Consider the following 17,589-nt stretch of genomic DNA (forward strand, 5'->3'; position numbering starts at 1 on the left):
AAAATTAAGGACTAATTACTGTCAATTCTAACAGTAAAAATACTATCAGCAGATACTTTGAGTATCTAATTGTCATTTTACCAGTTTCTGCCACTAAAGCATATGCAACAATGACTAACACAAGAAAATTATTCAGTTTCCCTTGGTTTTACCTTAGAAAGCCATTAGGCAAAAGTTCTTGATCAGAAGAAGGATAAGCACCCATCAACTGAAAAAGGCAAACCAGGTTTTATTTTGAGTCTAAGTAGAGCCAATGTGTGTAGCTTTGCTAACCAATCCAGCCACATCTGAAGGGAGACAAACTGGTGAGGGCTCGGTTCCTGCTTTAAGTTATGGAACAGATTTAGTGGATTACAAAAGAAAGGGAGAAAAGGATTCTAATCCTAGCAGCAAGTTGTACTCTGTTTAAACACCTACAGAGCACACTGAACCTGAAACGGAGCTCTTCATCCAAAAGATCAAGGGATTAACAATGCTTTAAAGGAAAAAGGCTTTTTTCTATACCTTCTGTTGAAATACTTCAAATCATGCTGTGATAACATGAACAAGAATTCTCCACGAACTGATTTATTCATTTTGCTACTGCCTCGTTAGGGTACAAAACCTCAACATTTGATCTAAGCCAGCAATTTTCCAATGCCTCTCAAAACTCCTGCTGCATCTCCACAAGTATATACCAAATTCTTCCAAGTTCACTTAGAACATGAAAACAGATGGAAATCTGCCTGTGGATCCACATTGGTCAATGATGCAACCGCTCCCAGCTTCTCAGCACCAGCAGGAGGTTTTGATGCCCAAAGCTCTGACAGGAGAAAGGACTGTGAGAACACTCCTCAATCTGCTGTTGGCAGAAGACTCGAATTAGCTTGAACCTCACTCACCAGCTGCACACCAACAGCCTTTTCCAGATTCAGCTGCACTGAAGAAGTCACTGATCTCACTTCCAGTCACCATTTCCTCCATCTGCCAGTTAAACTGCTCCTCCAAGTCTCCCAATAGATGCTTCAATTTGATAGAATAAGAGACCTTCATCTTACACAGATAAAAGTTCAGGAAATACTCCTGGTAACAGCTCATTCAACAGTGCAGAGGAGGTGGCAGAGGGCAGGAACAAAAAGCCAAGGATATGGCACCACGATGGCCTCTTTCACAGCAGCAGGTATTGCAAGGACTGCATCTATTTATGTCTTGCTTCACTTAACATAAATTAAAATGCTTTACCTACAGCAAAGGATCACACCTCACTTGTCTGGGAACAATTCTTTCAACGACTGTGGTAGGTTATGTCTTTTAGAGGTTATTTTTTGACTCAGAGATGCAAGCTACCCAAAACTATACTTTCAAAAAGAAGGAGCAACTCTGCTGTGCTATGTAGTCACAGCTTTAAATACATTTATGGCACTTGTTCTGACAAGCTTCAGCCTTCAGACCATTCCATACACAACTGGACAAAGATCTTTCATACACGGCAGGGCACACTTGCTAAAAAACCTGAAGAGGGGGCAGAAAATTTAAGAGTGCTAAATAAGGGACAGAATTCCATTTTACACACAAATTCAAGTTACAAATTAAAGAATAATAAGAACTGACGTTGGGAAGGAAAGTAAAGAACAAAAATTCAGCAGCAGAGAAAAAACACAAGTGAACAATGCAGAAACCAATGGCTGCTCAGAGGTAATGTCCCATTTCCTTACAGAGATCCAAGATAAGGAGTTGAAAAGAAACCCTGGAATAAGCATCCCACAGCCATCCCAAATCTACATTTTGCTTCAGCAGACTGGATCTGAACAAGCAATAATCTAATATTTTTGGAAGCATAATTCTATAGATTGGAGAAAAGTGCATATCAAAAAATGACACGTTGACAGGATTTTCATAATACATACATTAAACTGCAGGAGACGAACTTATGCACAGGAGTAGCAGTGCAGACTATTCTGTATTTAAGGCTGCTGCCCTTCATAAATCTGCTTCTAGACATTATTTCTTCTAAAACACTCCTTCAACAGGTTATGAAATCAAAATAAGATTACAGGCAGGCCCAAAGTGCTATTTTCCCAACAATATTTAATCATAATCTGTTGCTGACTTACCATCTCCCAGAAAGAGCTTTCCAACACTGCTTTCCAAAATCTTCTGCCATTATTATACAGCACATTCGTCCACCACCTCAAAGAAAAGTGAAGGAGGATACACCAAGAACAACATAACCACCCCAACTTTAATGGCACATGTACTACCTATCAGCCAGAGTAAGCACCACAGCGAGGCACTCACATTGATTCTTCTCCCCTAAAGAATACGGTGTGAACGACCTCATTATTCAGGTCTTGCACTGCCAAACGACTCCTCTTTCCATCACTAAAAGGTTCCATGTGGAATGCAGCTGAACAAACCCCCCTGAATCACTCTTTAGGTGGGATGGACAGGGGAAAACTGCCACCAAAATCCTGACTGGGCTCAACACCTCTGCAGCCCTTGAGCCCAGTGATGCCAGGATTACAGATACTCCCCCACTCCTATCGAAATCTCCTTAGATGTCACACCCATGAATTACAGCACTTCGTATTTACAGGCTGCTGCTTAACTCTCTTTGTATCTTTGAAATGAGAAGTTGAGCACGCTGAAAAATTTCAGATGCAAATCATTTCAGCTAATCCAAGGTGGTTCGTATTTTCATCCAGGTAGTAAAAGTTAAAGCATAGTCATCTAGCTCACCGAATCTGAATCATGCTGTCAATATATTGAAAAGATTTTTATAAAATGAACTGTATGCCACGTGTTAGCCAATACAAAGTTTACGTTGCTCCATTACCTAACGACTCGGTCACAGAGAACAATGTGTCAAAAAGCCGATTTTCCCCAAAGTGTCAAAGAAAAAAAAAAAAAAAGCAACTGTATCAGTTACTTTTAAAAGCCTGGAATACAGTACCTTGAAACTTTAAACACATAAAGGTATTTAAAAAGATGCGGTTGCTACATCTCTTAGTCAAATTAACTCTGGGAAGAAGTAGATTTGTGAAAATGGCAATACAAAGACCTGAAGTTGAATTACTAGAGGCCACTGCAGCAAACTGACTTTTAAGTAAACCCCAAACCCATGGCATTTGCGTTGTACCCAGAGCTGAGCCCAGAGCATTTGTCCTAAACCATTCAGCTGGTTTGAAGCAGCTTCACGGACAGACTTTAACCAAGCAATACAAAATACAGCCTATGGTGTAAGGTAAATATACTGAAATAGGAGAAGAAACTAAAGCAAAAAGCTAAACCTAAGTTAAAAGAAGAAAAAAGGCAGAGGCAGAATTGTGTTTAAGAGGAGACAGAGCAAAGCAGTAGTACCAGTCTCCTCAACTTTTCCTTTATTCCTCTTAACAGACACAAAAAATTAAAATACAGACAACTACTGCAGCAAATTTAGTGACTGACCATTCCCAAATCTTTAAGAAATAGTTTCTGGAGCACTACTGACAAACTTAATCCGGTACACTGCACACTCCTCAAAATTACTGATATTCACAAGAAAAGTACTAGTTGATCTCGATAGCAAGTTACAGTTTTCCAAAATAAAGAGTGGCCAAGAAGTGCAGTTACAAGTACTACATTTTTGATCTTCCAAGATTTAAATGGTCATGAGCCTTAACATTATTTTTGCCATTGGGATTTCAGTAAATTGAGGAGTACAAGCAATAAATGACTTAATTTCTACAAAATACTCAAACCCTTCACATCACAGTACTTACTGCAAAACAAAGGCTTAATATCAGCTGCATGCCAAGCCAATGGAAGACCATCAAAGAAAATGTGTTTCCATTGCCATTTCTTTCTCCTGAATAGCAAATTATTTGAAAAAAACATTTTGAAAAATAATCAGAACATCAATTTACCTTTCACTTCAACAGTAAACATATATTCTTAATCTAACATTCACAAGTCATACTGCCCTGTAAAACTGCTGCTTAATATTCAGCCAAAGAGCATGTCTCAAATACATTACTCCTTGTGGAAGACAAGACATGAGAAAGCAACCCCATTAAAAATTGCAGGTTAATAACTCAGTAGAAAAAGGCCAGTGGCATACACTGCAAGAGAAAAAACCCAACACATTCCCTATTCTGCTTTGGGCACACAAGATCTCTTCAGTTTCAGGTAAATGAGAAGGGAGCATCAAAATTTAAAATCAAAGACTATTAGCAAAACCACTGCAAGATAACAAACATTAAATGTTTGTTATTAAGGCAGACTGTACTATGTGGCAATGCACCCTAAGCAAAGCGTGCACCACTCTTTTTGTTTTCCTTCTAATCCAGCTTTCTATGGACATCACACAAATCCATCAACATGTAGGTTGTCTACAAATCTCTTCACGTGAATAATTTGAATAATTAGACCCCAGGTAAAAAACAAGTATTCCTCACTTCTTTTTCTATCTCGTTCCATCTTCCTCATAAAGTGAACCCTTCTTCGGTGCTGAAAACTCATTTAAAAACGTATTATAAAGAGATGGTAAAAAAACAGGCCGTGACGTAGCTTGCTCTCAAGTCCACTTACACTTTACACTACAATATGGTAGATATACCCACATGCAAAATTATCCAACGTGCGGCAGAAATTTTAAGAAAATGAAAACATAATAGACGAAGAGCCCTGTGTCCCACTCCAGCCAGCCCTGGCTATATTAGGGAAGGGGAAGGGCCGGGCTGGCCCCGCCGGACCGTGACCCCCGGCCGGGCTGCACCCACGGCCCCGCGGCCGCACCCCCCTCCCTCAGCGCTGCCCCCGCGCTGCGCACTGCGGGCGCGGCCCCCCTCCTCCCTCAGCGCACTGCGACCCCCGCCCGCCGGAGCGCCTTCCCCGGCGGCACCCCGGGCTCCTCACCGGGGCGGAGCGCTCCTTCCCGGGCTCGTAGCCGGGCTCCTTCCCGGGACACCGCGCCCGGCGGGTGGCGGCTCCTCACACACGAGGGGCGCCGAGCCCAGCGCCGAGCGCCGCTCGGGTTCCTCCTGCTGCTGCTGCCGCGGCGGGGAGAGAGGCCCCGCCCCCGGGCTGTCTCCACCAATGGCTGCGCGGGACGCTACTGATTGACAGCCACTCCGACAAATAAACGTCGCGGCGCACTCCCCCCGGCGCTGCCGCGGAGTGGTGCCGCTCGGCGCTTACGCGAAGCCGAGCCCGCCCGGAAGGCGGCGGCCAATCGGAGGGCACGGCCGCCTTGACAGACAAACGCGAGCACCAATAGGAGCGGCGCACCGGCACCGCAGGGCCCGCCCCCTGCTTGCAGCCCATGGCCGCGGGCGCACGGAGCGATCCCGCGGCTGTGGCAGTGCGGGGTGCGAGCGGCCTTCGCTCCGTGCTCTGGCTGATTTCACTTCACCCGCGCTGTTCCCCTGGTCCCGGGCCTGAGGTGTATCCCGAGCAGCACCTCCCCGGTTCCGCTGGGTCCCCGCGCCAGCGCTCCCGCAGCCGCACGGCGCCCGTACGCTGGCGGGGCAGGCTGGGATCTGTAGTCGGGGGCGCAACCTCTCGCTCCCCCGGCTCCTCGCCCCGTTCTGGCCTTCATCGTTCTTCCCAACCCCGAGAGCCGGCGGCACTGCCCCGTCCAGCCCGGCCCTTAGAGCGCCATCCTCGCCTTCCCTCCGTTCCCAGCCCCGCTTCCTCCTTCCCGCCCCTCCGGCTCCCTCAGCCCGCCCGCCCCAGCGGACCAGCGTCCAGCACAAGGCACGGCCCGGCAGGAAGATGATTTTTAACTCGCTCCTGCGGAAGCGAGGCCCAGGGCCAAGAAGAGTGGAAAAAGCAGAAAAAAAAAATAAAGAAAAAGCGGTCCCCGGGCCCAAAAGCGCTTCCCGTCCGTGACCTCTGGCCATGCGTCACTTCCCGGCGGCCGTTCGAGCGCGGAGCCCGCGGCCGTGAGGGCTGCCCGGGGAGGGGCGCGCTCGGCGTCGGGGCCCGGCGGGGACCAGCTGCCGGGTGCCTGCTGCTTGTCCCCAGCCCGTGTTTGTCGCAGGTTTCACTTCTTGCGGTTGCTCCCGCTGCCTCGTCGCATTGTGCGCTCAGGTGTTTCTGCGATTGCAGCTGCAGGGACTTGCGTAAGTAAAATAAAAAACGTGCCCCCAGGCAGGTGTTGAGGTGTGCGCTTCCCTCCAGCACGGTACAGCGGCCTGTGGAAAAACTGTTCTCTGCTCAAGAACTGTGTGGTGTCTTTTGCTCCGTTTGATTGCTTTCTCGTGTAGTGTTCTTTAAGATGCTGTGTTCTGATGAATAGACTTTCAATTCTATGTTATCCCACTGGAGGCTTCTCAGAGCAAGAAAGACAAGAGCTGCTAGAGAGAGTCCAGCGGGGGCCACAAGGTGATGAGGGGTCTGGAGCATCTTGCGGGGAGATGTTTAGTCTGGGAGATGTTTAGTCTTCTCCTGCTTAGTCTGGAGAAGATAAGACTGAGAGGGGATCTCATTAATGCACATTAATATCTCAAAGACAGATGCCAATAGGATGGTGACAGACTGTAGTGGTGCCCATCAGCAGATTGAGGAGCAGCAGCCATAAAATGAGACAGAAGTTCCACCTCAGCATGAGGGAAGACTTCTTTAGTGAGATGGCAGAGCACTGGAGCAGCTGCCCAGGGAGCTCGTGGATTTTCCCTCTCTGGAGACATTCCAAAGCCACCTAGATGCATTCCTGTGTCGCCTGCTCCAGGTGACCCTGCCTTGGCAGGGGGTCTGGATGATCTCCAGAGGTCCATTCTAACCCAAACAATTCTCTGATTCTGTGAAACAGTTGATTAATCAATCAGCCAAGATGTTCTTAGAGCCTTGAATTCCCTATTAAGTTTTATTGAACATGCAGTCATGGAGCAGTTAAGTCCATCAAGAGGAAATTTATGAAGCAAAATCCTTAGTGAAAAGACTGATTTGTCTTAGACATGTGCTGCTGAGCTGCATTAAAGGGCTATACTTAGTGGCCTGTAAAAATAAGCAGTGGGTTTAAATTATGTAATCAGCTTGTGTTGACAAACAGCTATTGAAAAACTTAAAAGTTGTCCTTGAACTTGTCATCAGTTTTGCATCAATCTTTCCAATAAACAGCCCCAGGGGTAATATCCTCAAAAAGCTGGGTCTCAGTTGCTGCCTCTGGAAGGATAAGGGCCTATAGTGAAATGCAGTATAGCAGTAGCACTGATTAGAAAGAAATTCAACATTGGTTTTTTTCAAATTTTATTTTATTGTTTGCATTGTGCTTATCCCTCAGTAGCTACTTACTTTTCCAGATGATTTATGATTGATTGAACATGACAGAAGTTGGAGCAGATTACCTGGAAATACTGCTGATGTTGTTTCTCTCATGTATGAACTGTTTACTTGCTTGAATTTAAAAAAAGTTTCAGTGCAATATTTTTTATATGGCAGCTTGGCTTTCTTGGAAGTTTGAGAGACTTCTTCAAAAGTTTTCATGGAAATGATAGTTACTGTACAAATATGTTTATAAAATTTACTGTTTTAATTCAGTTTTGAAAAGCAGTGGGAATTGGACTGCATCGAATAGTTTATAAGTACATTGTTGTAGAGCCCTTTCAGAAAAACTTCATCAGAGTGGAAAAATGGGAATCACTTTTACAAAACACATGGTGACTCCCATCAAATAAAATCATTTATCCTGGGGTTTATGGGTTCTGCATTTCATAATTTTTTACTGTTTTTTTTATATCCAATGAAAGAATTGTGTTGTAGATCCATGAATCTTCCTCATCCCTTTTAAAAGCTGGGGTCATTTACCACTATCTAGTCCTGAGATACTTAAGCAATAAATTAATAGTTACTCAGTTTAGTAATTTAACTATTTCATCCCTGATTTCCATTAAATCACTTTATTAAATACTCTAGAGTTTGAGTTTTTTTAACTAGTGAAGTTTGTGCAGCTGTATGAAGTCTCTGAATGAAAAGATAGGTCCCCACACAAAACCTTTTAGGTCTATTTCGTCTGAAAAAATATGAAGCTCCAGAACTGGTGATCTGGGGATGTGGGAAGGTTGATGTGATCTGAATTACAGCACATTAAGGACACAGAAAAGATTGTGAAAAGTTGTAGTTAGAGAATATATGCACTGGTTTTCCCTCTCCCCTTATATCTTCTAAATCTGCAGTGACTAGAACAACAGATACAAATTGCTCTTCTGCTATACCGACTAAATTATTTCTTAAATAGACTATTTTTATTTCTTGACATTATTACAGTGTGTACATAAGTACTCTGTTTCAGAACATACATGATCACCATTGCCACGATCATTGTATATGTTTTAATAGCCATTGTTCACCACATGTGGAGTTCTTTAATTATTCACCTAGTCTGTAAGTATTCACCATTCATTTATCCAATCACTCACCTGGAGAAAAAAAAAAAACTAAACAAAAACTGGTACATATCTGGAAGTTAGTGCTTTCTGTTTTGCTGCTTTCTAAGATCTGCAAAGTCAGTTTTAACCTTGTTAATGACTGATGCAGAAACATTTTGCAGGGTAGTATTGCTATATACTGACTCATGGGCCTCCTGTAATTCAGATCTATGCTTCTGAAACTGTATGGTTCCTATTCAGTGTTTCAGTGAAAGGATCTTGTCATGATCTTGTTCAACAGAAAGTTAATTATGTTAACATTTAATTCTCATATTGTCACTCACAATAAGCTATATAGGGGGCTGATCACAAGTACATTATTATCTCTGCATTTATAGAATGGAAAATTATCAGAGAAAATGAGTCACAAATTTCTTCAGAGGCGAATCTCAGAACTGAGTGTTGAACAGCTTTGTTGGGCCCACAAATCCTGCAGCATTGTTGACGTGTGGCTCTACAAAAAGAATTAATTTTTGTTTGTTTGCCAGCAGTCTTAAGTATCATACCTTAATTAACTTTTAAAGGAAAAAAATATGCAGTGGAAAATGTTGTGATAATACTGAAGTGATTATTGTTATTTTCCCAACATTTAGAATGGAAACATTCCTGTTTGCTCAAGTGAGAGTGGAAGCAGGTATTTATTTATTGAAGCTTTATGAATTTTTTTCTGGGAAATGCTTGTCTTGGGCACAGAGGGGCTTTCCATCTTCTGTTAAGTTAAGCTCTGTGGTGGACATGCATGAAAGAGCCTGGTACTCATCACAGTACTTGTATCTGCTGCTGAGTGTTCCAGAGGCGCAAGGAATAGGAATATTTTTTCTGTAAAGCTGTACCAAAGATTCCACTTAGAAAAACAGGGGAAAAAATTGCCACGGTCAATGCAATGCTCATGTCCCAACATTTGTGTGTTGATCAGTTTTATACATTTAAATTCACTATTCTTTCCTCATTGCCCAGCAGAATGCTATGTCAGCATGGTTGTGGTTGAACATCCCTTCCTTGTAGAAGTGGTAGTGGAGGCCCAAGAAGGAATGCCTGGAAGTTCCAGTGTTTCCCTGTTCAGTTCTTCCACAATGAGAATGTCATGGAACTGGCCTGGAGGCTCATCCACGGCATTTTCTTTTCGTTTCCCTGAATGCCTGATGTGTATCCTGGTAGATGTGCCTGTAATTCAACCTGTAACCGAAAAAGCACTTAATCATTTTCTCTCTGCCTAAATGTCATTAGCCTGACTAGCAATGGCACTGACAGATCCCCCAAAATCCTAATTTTTCTGGAATTGCACAAGAGTTTTGTGGATTTTCAGAACATTTGGTTCCTGTTCTCTGTCCTTTCCCTGACAGCGGTACTGACAGCTACTTTTTGCAGCATACATTTTGTCACATTCCTCCAGATGTGACAAGTTCCTGATAATTTATATTTGCTGTGCTTTCTAGTCCTCTGTTCTTTTCCTTTATATATCCCTGATTTTAAGACAGTATTGCCTGTGAGGCATTCAGAGCAGGGGGCTCAGTGATCCCACAGCATGTCAGAATAGTGTGCACCAGGTTTTGTAGCCAAAGCTTCATAAGCAGAATTCCTTAGGAACAGAGGTGCAGTTCTTTCACTGTGACTGTGGTTTCACCTGAATCCATCTGCCTGTTCTGCCTCCTCACTTGGACTCCAGGGAAGGAGTGTGTTGCAAACTGCTGATCCTATTTTCTAATACTTCTTACTTCAACCATTTACACTGTTTCCAGGTCTATCTCACCTTGTAAGCAGGGATTGTCAAAAAGCAGGTTACTGTGGGTCCTAGGTGTGAGTGACCACAGAGCTCAGCACATCCCTCTCGTCAATATGATAGCTCATGCCTTGCATCACATCTGACTTCCTCCAGATTGCTTCAGAAATAGGTCACTATCAAAAAACCTGAGTGCTCCAAGTTCAGAATTTTGCTGTCAAACCTGGTGGTGCTGCTAAGAGTCCAGGCAGCCTATTTTGGGTGACATTCTTTGTTCCTGTGGTAATCCTGCTCCTGACACAGGCCATGAATCCAAAATAATTAGGTACTATTTTGTTGCAAAGGTTTGTTTCTTTCTTCGTGTTCAGTTAGTGCACTGCTACTGAGCTATATAAGCTTTTGTTTGCTTGAAGTCTGTTGAAGCTAAAAGAGAGCAAAAGTGAATATTTCTGCTCTGACACTGTCCCTTGAAAAAAATGAATGAAGAATCAAAATTTTTCATCTTTAAGCACACTATGAGAATTTTTATTGATAGTTTTGTGGTTTAAGATTGTTTCTTTCTTAGGGAAATAAAGTTCTTAACTATTTTTTCTTTTATTTTTCTTCTTTTTTTCCACTTCTCCCTAAGTGGGCATATTTTCTCATTTTTTTCTGATTTAACTTTTTAGGGTTAAAAATTTAAAGGACTGTTAGTTCCATCATCAGAAGTTAAGTAGTACTTTTTTTTCCTGGAACTCCTCTGCAAAATGTTACTAGAAGAGTTATATTTCAGTGTCCATGAGTAAGCTCGATTTGAATGGCAAATAACTTCCTTTCGTGAATAAGGTGTTTGCTACAATAATTATTTCATAGTGTAAAGGAAGAGGCACATGCTACCCTCTTCCTCCTGGAATAGTTAGAATATTTTATGGATACTGAGGTGAGGGAATCTTCCTCCAACATCTGCACAACTTTATGCTTTCCAGAGACAAGTCTCAAAACTCAAGGAATGTTGTGTAGATATTGATTATTCCATCAAGCTTTATCCTCTCTTCTGCCATGTAGGTAAGATATCTTCTTTCTCTTTTGTTTCCCTCTGGTTCAGCATGGCCAGTGCTCTCCAGGAAACACCTTCACTCGAAGCCTCTCAGTTAGAGGATGTTGATGCTAAGCTGTCCTTCCTACCTGAAAGACTGAGAAGGAAGCTGCTTCCTTTTCAGGAAAAGGGCATCGTATTTGCACTTCAGAGAAGTGGCAGGTAAGATTATTGTATTCAACTTAGTGTATCACATGCTAAAAATTTATGTGAAAATAAAGTATGCAGACATTAAGTAGAAAAATAATAAACTTATGTTTCTATAGTTGTAAGTAAGAATATTATGCTAAAAATAATTACTTTAGGTAAACATTTTTTACAAAGGTTATTCAATACCAGCAGTCCTAGGTGAGTTACATTGCAGAAATCTTTCATAAACTGTAAGGTAACATGGTTTAAAATGAGTTGTGGGGTTTTTTTCCACAGAGAATTAAGAGGTTTAATAATGCATTATGCAAAAGAATTGTAGTATCAAAGTTCTCATGTGGAAGGAGGTTGGTATCAGTAGGACCATCATTTTTGTTATGTTAATAGAGAATTCCTAAAATAAGTTAATTCACATTTGATTCTTTAGTTTTTAATGGCATGGTAGAGCTGTAAAGGGAATGACTAACAGATCCTGATGCATCTGTGTGGTTTTCTATTTTAAATTTGGTACAATTTTGGAGTGTAATCAGGGTGTTCTGGAGCTCACTGAGCTGCAGCAGCAGAGCAGGAGAAGCCTTGCAGAATGCTGGGTTAGCCAGTGCAGCAGCGGATGGAGTAGGCATTCAACAATTAAGTACCTGGCAAATAAAAAAACACAGTTTATGCTGCAGAGGCTTGAAATATTTTGCTGAGTAAGAGCCTGTTAGTGAGTTACAGGTTCAAAAAGGAAAGGGGGAAATGCTATTTCCACATTAATAAATTCTAGGAAATGTAAGCAATTGAAGCCTCAAGCTGTGAAACCACTGTATGCTGTTGTTTTGGAAAGGAATGGTGTTGGGCAGGTCTGGCACAAATAGAATTACTGTAGCCTGTGTGGGAAAGATGGATGAAATTAGTTCCTGATTATTTCAGCATCTTGCTGAGAAGGAGAGACTTAAGGCCTAAAGGGGTTGTTTGCTAATGTTTGTGACTGTTCTCAGGGGAAAAGAAATGTGCATCTTTCCCTCTAAAAGTGAAAAATTAGAAAGGAAAATTTTATCAGCAGTTCTTAGAATTACATGGAACTTTTAATCAATTAAAATCTCTTCATTTTTTTCTCTTTGATTATTTTCCTTTGGCCAAAACCCTTTAGCAGTGCTGCCTCAGGGAATGACCAAACCATCTGTTTTATGCTGCTGGTTTCAGGGACAGAACAGAAAGATGAGTCCAGCCCTTCACAAGAGAGCCTGAGATTTGATATGCTTTGTGCTGAATTGGCATGAACTGCTTGTGATCACCAGCCATATCAGGCACTTGCTTGCTGCACAGCCTGAGAATGGGTGGATATAATTTTAATAGATAGCTAAGACTTTGGTAGAATAGCAAAGCCTGTGTTAGAGTTTTTAATAAATGTGTTAGAGAATTTAATAAATGCAAAGCCCTTGGCTGCCATAGAATGCAATTGAGGTATATATTTGTGTATACAAATAGTGAAATAACAGCAGCTATTAAAATTTTAAAAACGACACATTTAATTAGTGTAGGCTAATGGATGTATTTGAAAGTGGCATAATCTTCTGCAAGCTATTCTGTAATATAGAGGTTCCTTGGGAAGCAGCTTAACTGTAGGACTGGATAAATTTTTATCAGATGCTTCTTCTTTTTGTTGAAGTAGTAACAATTGCCTGCAGTAAGTATTCAGAAAGGTTTGAAATACCTAGTCTAATGACTCTCTGTCATGGAAGGAATTCTATTTTTTTCATTAGGGTTATGGGTTTGTGTTGGGTTTTTTCCTTTAAGGATTTCACTAACAAGAGTTTTGCATAACCCAGCAGTGGTGGTTTTCATGTGACATGCATATGAAAAAATGTTCATCATGACTGCAAGAAATCTTGCTGCTTGGCACAGTAAATTCTATATGTAAGCTGGGTCACATTGAGGAATTGTATGCACACTCTCAGCCAGCTTCTATATAAAGTGTTTTAAGTCAAACTTTCCCAAGGAGTATTTTGTAAATGTGTCCCTTGCTTATGCAAGAGATCTATATCTCTTCCTGTCCCAAAACAGAGAACAAGAGCCTCTGGTGGTTGTAGCTGAATTTTCATATTAGTTTGTCAGCCCTTGCTTCACAGAAGTCTTTCCCTTTTGTGTACTTCATAATGATTTAAACCTTCTTTCAGTATTCCCAGTGGTATATTTTCTGTAAAAGTGTCTTTTCTAATTTTAAAAAATATGTAAGCATAGGGCTTGAAGTGAGCAATATGTGCATCTCTGCCCATCATTCTTCTTCCCCCAGGCTATGCATTCCCTTCACAGGCATCACTTAATCCATGCTTTCCTGGAGTGGTAGGAAACTAGTGTAGAGCAAGTGTTGGCTGAAGAGATTCAATTAATATCATCTTAGATTAGACAAGAACCCAGCATGAAAAGGGACTTATTATTAGAACAAACTCTTATTTTTTGCATGGAAGGGGCTGGGAGCAAGCTATTAATTCCCAAAGCATAAAATAAATATGCTGTTGTGATTTGTATTTTTGATTCATTGGTAAATGAATCAAGGGCTTTTCCAGTAGATGCTCCAAAGGCATTATCTCATCTAACAGAGACTGCCTAGCACTTTCCTAGGAAATTACAATTCTAGACCCAAAAAGACAGTGTGTGCTTCAGTGTAAGTTAACACACCTTTTATCTCAAAAACATGCCTTAAAGGTGAATAACTGACTGGCTGCTTATTCCTTAGTAGAGATTATTCCTCAGACATGCACTTTGGAATGGCTGCCTAGGGATGGATACAATTTATAGTCATTGTCTGTAGCCCCAAACATTAATGTGCAGAAAACCTGGGTGCACACAACTTACATCCATGAAAAGTGTTTCATTTTTGTGATTTTCTTTCAGTGAAGGTGTAAGTTACTTTTAAAAACAGCAATGATATGTATTTATTTATTTGTGTGTGCTTTGAACTGTCTCTTACATAAAAACCAACCAACTTGTCCCTTCCAGGAATGTGACCCGTTAGCAATAGGCTTAGGAAGAACTGAGGGTTGTTGGGGTCAGATGTGTGTGTGCTGTTGGGAGGTGGAAGTGAGCAATTCTCTGCTCTCTGCTGCTTCTTAGTCATGTTTGGGCAGATGTGGACAAATCCCCACTTCCTAAGAAGTCAGGGTAGCACTGTGGGGTCACCAGGTGTTACTGTAGAGGTGGCAGTGTTGAAGCACAATGTTCTGGAAAATGTGGTGGAAGTTTGGGTAAAATATGCAGGATACAGAGATACTTGGGCAATTGACTTGATGGTGTTGATAAGAATGGTATTCAATCTCATTTGATCTCTCATCTCTCTTTGAATATTACTGATTTTTGCAGCTGCTGTTTGTCCATACTTGGAAAGTCACAATTATTTTTACAATCTATTCTTGTTTTACATCCTCTCTTTACAGAAGTGTGTGATGTCTGTCTAGTAAAACAAACAGTTTGTTCACCTGAATACGCTGTAAAAGAGGCATACTGTTATTTGAAATTTAGGTCTCATGCTACTGAATATCACTAAATGCTTTATCAAGTTTTGTAATAAAAACTGTCAGCATGTGATTTGCAAGCATCATTATTTAGCATTGCTTGTCTTGTAGATGGTATCTGTAAAAGATGCCTTCAGACACACAGATATATTTCTTTCTAGGCATGTTGGCAGAACAATTTGTTTAAACTGGATGCAAAAGAGGACTTGGAGATATTTACCACCCATGTAACAAGCAGTTCCATTATAATTGTATGCTCAAACTATTTTACCAGAATGGTCTTGTTTCCTCTGTAAGTTTGAGAGGTAATACATTCACTTATATATATTCAGGAGCATATGATTTTTAATCTCCCATACATGCTGGTCTAATGCTGTTAGACACAGTAAAAAAAGAAAATTACCATGGATGGCAATATCAGGATGTGCAGAGTTCACATCTGCCATTAAGAACAGATGTTTTCATGCATCAGTTTTAATGCAAGGGAAATTGTTTTATTAGGTAGTCCCTATCTAGAGCAAGAAAACGTTTTATAGTGTTTAACTTTTTTGGATAATGGGCTACAGAGAACCATTATGGCAGTGAAAACATTAGAGAAAATGGAAATGTCCTCTGTTATAATATTGAGTCAGTTGCCTACACTTCAAAATAGTATTTTTTCCCATTCACAGTGTCTCTGATCTCTATCAAGTTACACAGGGAGAATACATAATTATCTCTTTATTAATTAAAACAGACTTTTACTTCAAAAATTACAAGTCCTTGTAGAAATTAGTTCCCTCTCTCCCATCTTCAAAGTTGACCAAAACACCAAAGGTTCAAATAATAATTTCCTGAAAGATGCTTCACTAGAAAGGCACAGCATACACAATCTGCTGAGGGTTTAGCAGCTGGGCCATAGAAATGGCAGCTCTTGGGCAGGAAGCAAATAGAAATGCTTGGAATTCCCAGGCACAGCCCTTTGTAGGGTGAGGAATTTCTGATAAAAGTCCCATTTAAATTCTTATGCAAATTTCTACACATATTTCTTTAACTTTCTAGGATGTATTATCCATTGAGTAGTATGAAAGGTATAATTTTATTTGAGTTGGGTGTCTAAGGAAGCTATAGTTTTGGATTTTGGAAGCTAATGATTCCATCAGAATCATCCACCAGAAAGAGAAAATATGTTCAGTCCATGCACTCCAATGCAGTTTGTGCTAGAGCAGTAGACCCTTTTGTTTTACAGTTTCCTATAGCTATTTTTCACTTTCACTGTTATTTTTGTCATCATTACTGAGTTTGCTTTTGGGTTTTATGTTGTCTATTAATCTTCCTTTCACCTTCTGTCCAATGCAATTGTTGCTTTCTGTCTTGTATTGCCTTTTTAAGTTAGCAGAGCTTTTGTTTTACTTTGCTTTTATCTTTGCTATTTTTGATCCAGGATTGCTGATTGATTTGCTCTTTCAGTGTATTTCTGTTCTTCAGTTTCTTGTCTTTGACAGTAGCTATGAATTAAAGAATAGATTTGCCTTTCAATTCCATTTGGAAGCACTAAGCCTGGTTGCATATCTATATATCTCTTACTGTCTATATCTAATTTTTCTGTCCTTTGTTTGAAAGGTCATAGGTTTCTGCAAGTTGATGTTGTGATTAAATGCAAGGCCAACTGCTTTTTACCATTGTCTGATATTTTTTTCAGAATCAGCTCTATGGTTTAAAGGAACACTTACAAAAATATTTTACAGACTACTGTTGAACTTTTCCCAGTTACAGTTACTTCAATAAAAGCCAAATTACTTAAATTTGCATGTTAGAAAAAGAAATTACCTTCACTTTTTTTTTAATATGAGTATTTCTTCAAATGCTACCTTTTAATTTGTTTTTGGTGGCTTGCAGCATCAAGTGCCATCAACGAGTCTCCATTATTTCTATAACTTGACAGCAGAGATCAGACTGGAAGAAAAATAATTGTAACTTTTTTTTTCCCCTGTCTCTAGTCTCAGTGGTTTGTAGTTAGATAGCCTGAAAAAGCTGTTTGAAACAAGGCATAAGTCTCTTGCTAGAGTAAGAAAGAAATCATTTTTATTCCAATATATTCAGTAACTCAGATGTATAAAATTATTACAATTTTGTGATAAATTGTGGGTCTTTAAACCTGCATGATAACAGGTGAGTTATCTCCAGTCTTAGAGAACAAAGCACAGAAGTAATCTCTGGTGAACAAGAATGGGATTGCTATTTAGTGAATATGGAAAGGATCAAACAGTTAATACATTTCAGCTCTGAGGGTTGAAGAAAGATTTCATTTTTTTAAAGATGCTGGTTTGTAATGATTCAGAGTACATCTCACATTTCAGAAGTGCCAAGGAAGAGAGGGATGAATAAATGAAGATGCTAGCTCACAGAATGAGGTTCAGATGCAGGAAGTATGAATGAGAGACTGAGCCAAATTCTGCAGAGCTTTCGTAGCCAGGGAAGCTTGTTTGGAAGTGATGCTGGAGGAACTGGGAAGCAATTCAAATAGAACAAAAAATGCATTGTCAGTAAGTGAATCTAGGATATAATTCAGGAGAGGAACTATGTGGGGTGAAAAAGAAAAAAAGAAGATTTAAGAACAGAAAAAGCCCAGTGGTAGAAATGTGAGAATTTACCTGGGTTTAAACCCTGGACTTGTAGCAGCATGAATAGAGAAGAAAATGCAGATTTTAGAAATGTGGGGCACAATTTGTTAGAATGGAAGAGGAGAACCAAGATAGATAAAGATTACAAGTGTGGGTAGTATGT

The 17,589-nt window shown here is 40.6% G+C and overlaps 1 protein-coding gene across 2 annotated transcripts in view; it reads left to right on the forward strand.

The window, feature by feature from the left end:
* The first annotated feature begins 5,882 nt into the window (after positions 1-5,882).
* ZRANB3 (zinc finger RANBP2-type containing 3) overlaps positions 5,883-17,589 on the forward strand; it is a 41,111-nt gene continuing 29,404 nt past the window's right edge. For both annotated transcript variants that reach the window (XM_077784907.1, XM_021548723.2), the window contains exons 1-2: positions 5,883-6,083; positions 11,192-11,344. In XM_077784907.1, coding sequence (XP_077641033.1) covers positions 11,193-11,344 — 152 coding nt within the window. In that variant the 5' untranslated portion in view covers positions 5,883-6,083; position 11,192. The remainder of the gene's footprint in view (positions 6,084-11,191; positions 11,345-17,589) is intronic.

This window comes from Lonchura striata, chromosome 8 (assembly GCF_046129695.1).
Source record: "Lonchura striata isolate bLonStr1 chromosome 8, bLonStr1.mat, whole genome shotgun sequence".
Taxonomy (NCBI): domain Eukaryota; kingdom Metazoa; phylum Chordata; class Aves; order Passeriformes; family Estrildidae; genus Lonchura; species Lonchura striata.